The 12,001-nt window shown below is 40.8% G+C and overlaps 1 protein-coding gene and 1 non-coding gene across 2 annotated transcripts in view; one reads left to right on the top strand and one right to left on the bottom strand.

The window, feature by feature from the left end:
* The window catches only part of LOC126473980 (UDP-glucosyltransferase 2-like), an 82,674-nt gene extending 78,599 nt beyond the window's left edge, over nt 1-4,075 (bottom strand). Inside the window, exon 1 of the mRNA XM_050101366.1 lies at nt 3,938-4,075. Within this exon, the coding sequence (XP_049957323.1) occupies nt 3,938-3,943 (6 nt within the window). The 5' untranslated portion in view covers nt 3,944-4,075. The remainder of the gene's footprint in view (nt 1-3,937) is intronic.
* Nucleotides 4,076-9,309: 5,234 nt separating this feature from the next.
* On the top strand, nt 9,310-9,382 carry Trnat-agu (transfer RNA threonine (anticodon AGU)). The gene has a single exon. It is a non-coding gene; the product is annotated as a tRNA-Thr (tRNA).
* Nucleotides 9,383-12,001: the final 2,619 nt, after the last annotated feature.

The raw sequence follows: 12,001 nt of genomic DNA, 5'->3' as shown, positions 1-12,001 counted from the left end.
TTTTTTTTTTACACAAAAAAGATGAATACAGCGTCTGCCATGTAAGCAGGAGATCCCGGATTCGAGTCCCGGTCTGGGCACACATTTTCACCTGTCCCCGTTGATATATATCAACGCCCGTTAGCAGCTGAAGGTATTAAACAATTCTAATTTCTTTCTAGACGGCTGCAGGTCATCAATGGTGCCTGTTCTTTCGGACATATCCATATAAAAATATAGTATATTATGGTTAAAACTGGAGTTAGCTGGAAATTCTGTGTCGACACTGAGAGAGATCCCACTCGCTCCAGGATACTTGTCTAGTTTTAGCAATTTTAACAGTTTCTCAACGCCATTCATCTTCTTTGGAGCGATTCAAGATTAAACTGGGGTACTACATCTGTGTCTTCCTTAGTAAACGAACATTTGAAAAATGGAGTCCAGCGGAAATAAATGAAATGTTCGTGGTGCCTTCTTAGCCGGGAGGCTCCACCCGGGGAAGCGCGGCCGCCGGCTCCAAGTTTTGTTCCAGTCGACGCCACGTAGGAAGACTTGCGCGTCGGTGAGAATGACGACTAGATGATGAGGAGGGCACAACGCCCAGTCCAAGGTCGGGAAAAATCTCCAACCGGGTACCTCTCAGCAGACGGACAAGAAAATCAGTAATTATGCTTTTGTTTTGTTACTCTGACTTTTAATTACTATGCCATCCATCTACATCCACATCTATACGCACCATTGTACCAGTTATTAGGGTTTCTTCCTGTTTCTGTTCCATTCACGAATGGAGGGCTGGAAGAATAATTGTAAGCCATTGACATCTTTCACGTTCGAATAGAATTTCTTTGTTTCTGTGTTAGTTTTATAAAACGATTCTACTACGTAGTCATTGAAGCCTTCACACATTGCCGCGCGGGGTAGCCGCTCGGTCTTGGGGGCCTTGGTACTGTTCGCGCGGCTTCTCGCATCGGAGGTTCGAGTCCTCCATCTGGCACAGGTGCGTGTGTTGTCCTTAGCGTAAGGTAGTTTGACCTAGATTAAGTAGTGTGTAAGCCTAGGGACCAATGGCCTCAGCAATTTGGTCACATAGGAACTTTCCACAAATTTCCAATTTTCCTCGCACATTGCCAGAGGGCCAGAAGTGATTCATTCAGCAACTCTCCATATGGACCTGTGTTTAGTTTTACACCTGTTATGCAAGAATGGTTCAAGTGAGACTTTAATCTACAGTTGAAGATAACATTCTTTCCACCTTTCTTAGCCATCTGACCTCTTGATATTCATATGGTTCCTGTTCATTTCTCAAAAGTATCTTAAATTATCCCACAGGCCGTATTCACCATTCCCATAGTCAAGCATGCTTCAACTGTTTTGTGTTTCTTGTCTAACCAGTATTGCATCACCATTTTGCACTTCCTTCCAGTCTCATTTTTAGAAGTATGTACTCCCTTATCCCTGGTTGAATTGGTGAATATTTCGTCAATTGGCTCTGAGCACTATGGGACTTAACTTCTGAGGTCATCAGTTCCATAGAACTTAGAACTACGTAAACCTAACTAACCTAAGGACATCACACACATCCACACCCGAAGCAGGATTCGAACCTGCGACCGTAACGGTCGCGCGGTTCCAGACTGTAGCGCCTAGAACCGCTCGGCGACCCCGGCCGGCTTTCATCGATTCAGTACCTCATGTCTTATCCAATGATTTTATCTGGTATCATTTGATTTTACCTATTTGATCCTCTGTTTCTTCACCACGTCATCTCCTAGTCTTCTGTCCCTTTCTCCGGTTTCAGCAATCTTTGCTCAAGACTCCCTTTCAGTCTCACAACATCCAAAGTCCTTTCAACACATTCAGGTTCCATCTCCTTAATTTAACCTATCGTTAATAAACAAGAAATTATGTAAAGAGTGCTCGTCAGCCCATTAAAGTGTTTTGTAGTTTAAATACGACCTTAAAGTACTCTATCGTCCCCTTATACGATCTATTTGAAAAGTTCCGGAGTTTTCAGGTGTATTCCAGCTATGTAACATTGTTTCGTGGCGCTTAAACAAAGTGTTTGCAAAATTGTGGTCTGTACAAAACTACGCAAAGTGTCTTCTCATTTCATTACTGACTCATTTCTCCACGTTCATGACTTCTCTTCCTTTTCATGTTATTGAATTCGAATATCGCATCACAGTTAAATTTTAGTCTCCCATAGAGATGTGAACATTTTCCTTTATCTCATCATACTTTCTTTGAATCTCTTCATCAACTACATGTAAACTTGTATTACTGTAGTGCGTGTTAACTTGGTGTCTATCTTGTCTACAGTGACGCTTTCCACTGCGCTGTTCATAATACTTCACCCGAATTTCTATTTTCTTATTCATCATTATACCTACAAAAGCACTTCCACTCATGGAATTTGTGTTCGTAACGCTTATTTAATATTAAGAAATTACATAGATTAAAATAATAGGTAATCGGTTAATTCGTTCCGACACTGAAATTTTAATGATTCTCTAAATTCAAATTCGTAGTAATATAAATAAATATTGCGCTAATAACTATTTTGTAAAGGCTGGTAGCATATTAGGGACCTTTCACAGTCGCAAATTGTATTTACAACACACCTTTTGACGCATCTGGTCGTTTATTTGCACTTGCCTCACTCACCATAGAAATGCAGTCTTACAGTACTTTCTTAAACAAGTGACATGCCGATAATCACTATTATCGATAAAAATGATATTGAGAACAATGATTTTTTCGATGTCAGATAGGAGAACGATCATACAGAGATGAACTAAAACCCAAACACATAGAAGGTAATACTTAGTTAGTTTAGTAGTGTTATAACAAGATGCGTTTTTTTTTTTTTTTGGGTGTTGACATATCGCGTAAGGACAAGCGCACAGATTTTATACAGAAATCAATCGAAATGCAATTCTTTGCATAGGTCCCTTACGTCAAGATACTGACAAAACATACCTGAAAAATATATGAAATTTTGCATGTATTGTGTCACGGATTACAGACAGAAAAAAAAAACAAATTTCCATGTACTTTTGACTGGAGTAACGGTTTATTACTTACATATATATCAAAGTTGTTTTATTAGTCGATTTAACTTTTCAGATACATAACCGGTAAAGAGCTTTCGTGAAGTATGTTGTCTGTAGTATGCTATGAAGATGTCTATAGCTGAATAATTAATACAACTGAACAAATTTCGCTTGCTTCTCAAGATTACGTTAATCATTGAAATCACATTCCTAGTACGTAGTATTGTGCCGTAGCTAATCTACGATTTGTTTAGACTATTTATTTTATACGTAGAGTGCGCTGTTCAACTAACGACCAGCTGTAGAATCAAAGCGGAGAAGAGGGAGCCCCAATTGGGAATATTCGACAGAGGATTTCAAGTTCTGGCAGATGCGTTACAACCAAGGGAGGCAAACCGAATACCTTATTCACAACTAAGGGAAGGAATTTAGTTTAATGTAATTCTGGGATTCTGAGCCCGAGAGGAAAACACTGAAAGTTTACTGCATGTGAGATTGTATTCAGTTGTTAATGAATGCCTTCAAACCGCTTTATTTATTCATGACACTGCTTCCGTGTATGAATTCAAAAGCAGGTAAATAACTAAAATGTTTGATAAAGCTAGCGCCACATGCTAATGAGTACATTTTATATCTATCATGTCTCTAGCGTCGGTAACAATAAGGCTAAACAGACCGCCGACATGGTTGCGGGGCGCACTGTGTTGTTGGCGCAGTCCCGGATAGACCATATGAGATAATGCACAATGTATTACATTCTTAAAAGAAATAACTCGAACAATGAGTCACTTTTCTGGTTTTGTATTGTATACAATAGTATTGAAACGCAGATTTTCTACGAACAAATAATATTAAGTATATTATGAAACAGTAAGAAAAATTACAGTGTAATAACACAAACATACCTTCATTGCGTTTAGAATGCCCGGTTGCACACCAACACTTTTATAGGAGCAGCGTGGCCGAGCTACTGACGGCCGCTCACAGCTTCTACTGCGTTATATAATGCCTACGGCATAACCGGCGATAGCGGCTAACATTTTATCGGTCACTATGATGCAGCAAAATCCTTGTCAGATTACTACCTTATGATGTTTTGCGTCGTATAAGCTGACTATAAAAGGCACAGCGTCTATAATGTGCCATTCTGAACTTTTGAGACCGTCAAAAATTTGTGCTTCAAAGCCTTTTATCCGGCACGCGGGTGTTCCTGTGTGCTAATAGGTTTCCTGTTTCCTCTCGGCTGCTGTAAGAACGTTGTTAGCTTTCCAAAGGAAAAATTTCAAATAACTACTTTTTATTCGCTGTATTACAAACGGCGATGGTAAGAGAAGTAAACACACGACATAATGAAAAGCAAAGAATGTAAAGGTGGAAACAACTGCCACAGGGCGCGTGAACAGGGCCTCCAGCTTGTATAAGACACAACTTTCAGCCAAAATATTGCGCAATGCACAAAATGGCGAAATGTCTCTAGGCAGCTATTGTTGCTTGTTACTGTTGGCTTATAGCCAGTTTCTTGTGAATCTCCATTATTTCTACTACAGAGTTCCACCTGCAAGGAAGAATTTACTGCTGTTCAAAAAAGGCACAACGGAATTACAGGCTGCGATTAGGCGTAAGTTGAAAATTTGTTCCGCACCGGGATTCGATCCCAGGTCTCCTGCTTACGTTGCAGATGCGCTGGTCACTGCGCCATCCAGACAGACCGCTCGTCGTAGCTGCTTCCTGTGAGACACAAGTTCTCGACATGTTCACACACTACCGATGTAATGGTCCTAGCCCATTACCCTCATTACTCGCGGCTTCTCGCCGTTTCCCGTAAGATTTCGACTTTGGTGTGCCTCCGCACTGAAGAGATCATTCTCGCCCCCGCTTTAATTATACAGCGTGTCAAATAGGACTTTAAAACTTTGGAATGATATATAAATTTATTGACGTAACCTACAGAATCGGTAGATATGTCATTTTGTACCAAATAACCTCAAATATGATTCACGTATTGCATCAGTACCACATCTCAGCACCAAGAGCACCAGGGTAGCGCAGAGTTAAAATGGCTACCTTCAGTGAACATTTTAATTCCACAGATGGCTTAAGATGGCCCAGAGCGGATGGTTTACTACCAGCAGGACGGTGGAACATCTCATTTTCTCACGGAAGTTCGAAGTTTCCTCGTCAACCGCTTCCCAGGAACGGGGATTGGCAGTGAAGGACCAATCGCGTGCTCCCCAGACGCACGTATGTTCCTCCCCTATCAAACAATTCAGTCGACCTTAAAAGTGGAATCAACGCTGCCGTTGCACGAGTTACGCCCGATTTGCTGCATTGAGTGCGTGAAGAAATTGACTGCCGGTGGAATGTTTGCCGCAACTTAAATGGTACTCAAGTCGAACATTACATTTGACACTTTTATGTGAGACTTGAGGCTGTTTGCTACAAATTCACACATCTACTGAGTATGTAAGTTACCTCAATAAATATTTTTGGGTCATCAGTCATCTGATTGGTTTGATGCTACCCGCCACGAATTGCTCTTGTGTGCCAATCTCTTTATCTCAAAGAAGCAATTACAACCTACGTCCTCAAATATTTGCTGTATGTATTCGAATCTCTGTCTTCTTCCACAGTTTTTGCCCTCTACAGCTCCCTCTAGCACCATGCAAGTCATTTTCTGATGTCTTAACAGATGACCTATATCCTGTCCCTTCCGCTTGACAGTGTTTTCCACATATTTCTTTCGTCTCCGATTCTGCACAGAACCTCCTCATTCCTTAACCCATGGTCCACTTAACTTTCAACGGCCGTCTGCAGCAGAACACCTCATATGCTTTGATTATCTTCTGTTCTGGTTGTCCCACACTCCATGTTTCACTACCATACAATGCTGTGCTCCAAACCTACATTCTCAGAAATTTCTTCCTCAGATTACGGTCTGTGTTTGATACTAGTAGATTTGTCTTGGCCAGGAATGCCCTTTTTGCAAGTGCTATTCTTCTTTTGATGTCCTCCTCAGTCCGTCCGTCATTAGTTATTTTGCTGCCTAGTTAGCAGAATTCCTCTAATTCAAATACTTCGTGACCATTAATCCTGATGTTAAGTTTCTCGCCGTTGTCATTTCTGCTACTTCTCATAATTTTCATCTTTCTTCGATTTACTCTCGGTCCACATTCTGTACTCATTATATTTTTCATTTCATTCAGCAGATCATGTAATTATTCTTCACTTTTACTCAGGATAGCAATGTCATTGGCGAATCGTATCATTGATGTCCTTTCACCATAATCGTAATTCCACCCCTGAACTTTTCTTTTATTTCCATCACTGCTTCATCGATGTACAGATTGAACAATAGGGGGGCGGGGTGAGTACATTCTAGTCTTATACCCTTTTTAATGCGAGCGCTTCACTCTTGGCCGTCCACTCGTACTACTCCCCCTTGGCTCATGTACATATTGTACATTACCCGTCTCTCCCTATAGCTTACCCCTATTTTTCTCAGAATTTCGAACATCTTGCACCATTTTACATTGTCGAACGCTTTTTCCAGGTCGACAAATCCTATGAACGTGTCTCCATTTTTCTTTAGTCTTGCTTCCACTACCAATCGAAACGTCAGAGTTGCCTCTCCGGTGTCTTTATCTTTCCTAAAACCAAACTGATGGTCGTCTAACACATCCTTAACGTTCTTTTCCATTCTTCTATATATTATCCTTGACAGCAACTTCGATGCATGAGCTGCTAACCTGATTGTGGTTTAATTCTCGCACTTGTCATCTCTTGCAGTGCACGAAATTTTGTGGATACTATTTTTCTGCAACTGAGATGGTTTGTCGCCAGACTCATACATTGTACGCACCAACGTCAATAGTCGTTGTTTTGTCACATCCCCGAATGACTTTACAAATTCTGATGCAATCTTATCTACAACTTCTCCCTTATTTGTTGTTAAGTCCTTCAAAACTCTTAAATTCTGATTCTAATGCTGGACCCCCTATCTCCTCCATTTCGACCTATATTTTTTCTTCTATCACATCAGACAAATCTTTCCCCTCATAGTGGCCTCCAGTGTACTCTTTCCACCTGCCCGCTCCCTCCTCTGTATTTAACAGTAGCATTCCCGTTGCATTCTTCATGTTACCACCCTTGCTTTCACCGAATGTTGTCTTGACTTTCCTATAAGCTGAGTCTGTCCTCCTTTTTCGATTTCTTCACATTTTTCACACAGCCATTTTGTCTTAGCCTCGATGGACTTCCTGTTTATTTTATTCGTCAGCGACTTCTATTTCTGTATTCCTGAATTTCCCTTAACATTCTTATGCTTTCTTCTTTCATCGATCAACTTAAGTTTTTCTTCTGTTACCCGTGATTTATTCGTAATTACCTTCTTTGTACCTATGTTTTTCTTTCCAACTTCTGTGAGTGCCCTTTTTAGAGATTTTAAAGGCACATTTACACGCTGAGCAGTTATTTAGGAAAACCTCGTAATTATAAGTTGAAAAAAAAGATATATTAAAAAACCACATATAAAATCCACGGTTGTGGAGGCACTGCCTGCAGGCGCTGGAAAACAGAGGAAGAATTACGATCGTTAGATGACGAAAGTATAGGTTACTTTTTGTTTGATAGGTCCTGTACAGATCGGACGTGTGTGGCACACCGCCATTAACATTGTATTATTTCAATATTTTATTCGCGAGTTGCAATCACCTGCGCTCGTAATCGCCCGCATCTCGTGGTCGTGCGGTAGCGTTCTCGCTTCCCACGCCCGGGTTCCCGGTTTCGATACCCGGCGGGGTCAGGGATTTTCTCTGCCTCGTGCTGGCTGGGTGTTGTGTGCTGTCCTTAGGTTAGTTAGGTTTAAGTAGTTTTAAGTTCTAGGGGACTGATGACCATAGATGTTAAGTCCCATAGTGCTCAGAGCCATTTGAACCATTTGCACACGTAATCACATGATGTAAGTGTGTTTTTAAACTATGTTTCTATCTCAGAATATAATTATTACTAATCCATGTAAGTTTTATTTTGTGTCACTAGTTATTTGTAACATTGTTGAGTGTCTTGGCTTTGCAAAAAAAGGATCCGTAAATTGAGAAGATAGTCTCGTCCAGCACGAACCATCGACGTCTTCGGGTGCTGATCTCAAATACGAAGTCATATATATAAAAAAGATAAAAGGTGAATCTGCAAAAGCGCGGTTATAATTAAAGTTATGGACAAAGATGCCTTGCCCAAGCACATAAAAAGAAGCAAAGTTTGTAAAATATCAAACATAATTAATATTCCATACTGTTACCTCTCTTATGTGTGTGTAAAGTTCAGATACGAATAAGACCAAAAAAAATATTTATATTTATAAGATGTCCATTACTCATCGACTGTATTGCGTACTGGCCTATTCCTTACTGCTGCATCTATATCCTAATAGAACTTCAAGCGTATCTCGTTATTCCTCAGTCCTTCTGTATTCCACTTCTTTGCGTACTGATCCTTCCTGATTAATCTGTTAAACTTAAGCCTACTCTTCATTACTACTAAATTGTGATCTGAGTATATATCTGCTCCTGAGAACGCCTTACAATGCAGTATCTGACTTCGGAATCTCTGTTTGACCATGGTGTAATCTAACTGAAATCTTCCCGTATCACCCGGACTTTTCCAAATATACCTCGTCCTCTTGTGATTGGCTGGCCGGGGTGGCGGAGCGGTTCTAGGCACTACAGTCTGGAACCGCGCGACCGCTACGGTCGCAGGTTCGAATCCTGCCTCGGGGATGGATGTGCGTGATGTCCTTAGGTTAGTTAGGTTTTAGTAGTTCTAAGTTCTAGGGGACTAATGACCTTAGAAGTTAAGTCCCATAGTGCTCAGAGTCATTTGAATCATTTTTGAACCTCTTGTGATTCTAGAACAGAGTATTCGCTATTACTTGCTGAAATTTATTACAGAACTTAGTTACTCTTTCTTCTTTCTCACTGCTTGTCCCAACCCCATATCCTCCTGTAACCTTTTTTTCTATCGCTTCTCCTACAACTGCGTTCCAGCCCCTCATGAATCTCAGATTTCCATCTCCCTTTGTGTACTATATTACCCTTTCGTTACCCTCATATGCTTTCTCTACCTCTCCATCTTCATCTTCAAAATTTCTATATCATTCCAAAGTTATAAAGTCCTTCTGACTCACCCTGTATAGGTCTGAAGGAACAAGCACCATTTTGATCTAGTAGTCACTACGAATTAAGACACAAGCGTTAGTCCGTGCCTTTGCGATGAGTACTGTGTCCGGATGGCACAGTGGTGAGTGCATCTGCGCAGTAAGCAGGAGACCTGGGTTCGACTCCCAGTCTGGCACAAATTTTCGACTTTCGACATTGATTTAAATCAATGTCCTTCTGCAGCTAATGTCTGTAATTCTTTCGTGTCTTCATTCGTAGTAGTTGCTGGATCAAAATGGTATCTCTTCTTTCGGACGTGTCCGACAGAAAAGACACCACATGCTGTGTATACAATTAATATAATTCCATTACTTTGAATAAGTGTGAGTAGTCGCCATGTATGTATCAATACTGATATCGCAATCACCGACGCTCAAGGCTATTCACGAACATGCAGGTTGTGTCAGTCAGCACGTCTCCGATGTTGAAACTGTAAGGCGATCTACTTCTAAATAGCAAGGTACAGTCTTCCATCTTCAGTTACTTTTGTAAAGGACACTCTAAGTAATATTAAGCCCCCCCTCAAAAAAAAATACTCTTTCTTTCAAGAAACCACAATAGATGAAAGAACCCACATTAACCGGAATTTTCACCACATTTTGTAACTAATGACCAGACTGATCCCACTTCGATCACAAATACTACCTGTATTCGAGAGCACAACCCTAAAATATACTTGAATGTCATTTAAACGTAAAGTTGGTGTCGAAGGAGGTATATGGTTTTTTCTGGGAGAATTCAGATTGCACCCATCTGCAAGTCTTCGGGTTACAACTTTTAAGATGATGGCAGTTAGTGATGAAAAGTTACCCAGAAAGAAGTAAAAGTTGTGCAGTCTCTTTCTGAAGAAACAGAGCACCTTTTCCTTTTCTTTTTTTTTTTAATGCGGAGAAACTTGAAACTTTTGACTTGTTGGTGGGTAGATTATTACGCAGGAGGCCCATTAATGTTTACCCTGATATCAAGATTAAACATTAACCTCTGTTTTTTGTTACAGGTCTACTAGGGAAACCCATGAAATTTCTGTGCAGCTGGGTCTTATTCAACACTTTCACCACAGGGAGCGCTGTGTAAGCTATATCGTAAAAATAAGTTCCCTCCAGCAGAAAGTTCAATTGTTCAGACGCTACAACCAGATGATTGCCCAAAACGTGAACAATTGCTAATTATCGTGCTGAACCGTTTGGATGAGGACAATGATTTCTTGAAGCGTGTGTGTTTTTCCGATGAGGGTACATTTCATGTTTGTGGCTCAGTCAACCGCCATAATGTCCGGATCTGGTATCAGAAAATCCTCATGTCGTAAGAGAACAAGTTCTGGACAGTCCAGTGGTTAGTGTATTGTGCAGTTTAACGTATAATCGAGTGATTGGCCCATTTTTCTTCCTTGAAAGCACTGTAACTGAATATGTTTGCTTGTTGGTGAATTGTGCTGTTCGCCAGCTACATGATATGCAAGACACTATCATCTTTCAGCAAGATGACGCTCTTCCCTCCCTCCCCCCCCCTCTCCCCCAACACACACACCCTAACACAAGGCTGTAGAAGTTCGCGATTTTCTTAATGAAACCTTCTCCAACGGATGGATTGGCAGAGACGTCCCAGTTCCATGGCCGCGGATCACCTGACACTATCCCCTTAGATTTCTTTCTTTTGAGGTACATGAAAGATATTGCGTACAAAACAGCAATTCCTGCTGATATTGTCACATTGCAGCAACGCATCGGAAATACCATCAGCACAATGACACCAGTCATGTTGGAGAATGTGTGCAAGAGGCTGAATACTGGCTTGATATTTTGCTTGTTACCAGGGATGCACATGTTGAAGTGATTTAAATGTTGAAGTGTATTATCTGTATTAAATCTTTACATAAGCCTCAAAACTTAATAAGCAGAGGCCTATGTGATATATCGCATGTTTCATTTACTGTATCCCATAAAGAGTTACATTGTCTTGTTATCAGGACAAACATTTATGGACACCCTGCGTAAATGAGCACAGAAGCGATTGCCGTAAACATTTGCGGCTAGAGGGATAATTGTAACTAGTTTAGGATTAGTAACAGCCTACTGTCAAGTGAGAAATCTGTATGCAGGATACCTGTATTTGAGAACACTTGTGTGGTTGTGGCTACTGTGTTTGTACCAACAAGGCCTATAAACAGTTAAGATCTCGGTCAGAACGTCTATCCTGATCACAGAAAACTATTTTGCCCACGAATATCATGCCAGGAGTTAATCCTTTCTGATCTGAATTGCTTTTCACCAAAGAAATATTTCATTCAAGTTATACTGTCTTTAGGTAACAATAAACAAGACCTGTAAACATATTTTTGAAAAATAAAGTTTAGTGTATGCTTCGCGGAATGAGAGCACTTAAAATAATTGGAACACTGTCTTCATCTACATCTACGTCCATGCTCCGCAAGCTACCTGACAGTGTGTGGCGGAGGGTATTTAGAGTTCTCCCTTCTATTCCAGTCTCGTATTGTTCGTGGAAAGAAAGACTGTCGGTATGCCTCTGTGTGGGCTCTAATCTCTCTGGTTTTATCTTCATGGTCTCTTCGCGAGATATACGTAGGAGGGAGCAATGTACTGCTTGACTCCTCGGTGACGGTATGTTCTCGAAACTTCAACAAATGCCCGTACCGAGCTACTGAGCGTCTCTCTTGCAGAGTCTTCCACTGGAGTTTATCTATCATCTCCGTAACGCTTTCGCGATTACTAAATGATCCTGTAACTAAGCGCGCTGCTC

This window comes from Schistocerca serialis, chromosome 4 (assembly GCF_023864345.2).
Source record: "Schistocerca serialis cubense isolate TAMUIC-IGC-003099 chromosome 4, iqSchSeri2.2, whole genome shotgun sequence".
NCBI classification, from domain to species: Eukaryota; Metazoa; Arthropoda; class Insecta; order Orthoptera; family Acrididae; genus Schistocerca; species Schistocerca serialis.
This window is presented reverse-complemented; position numbering and strand designations above follow the sequence as displayed.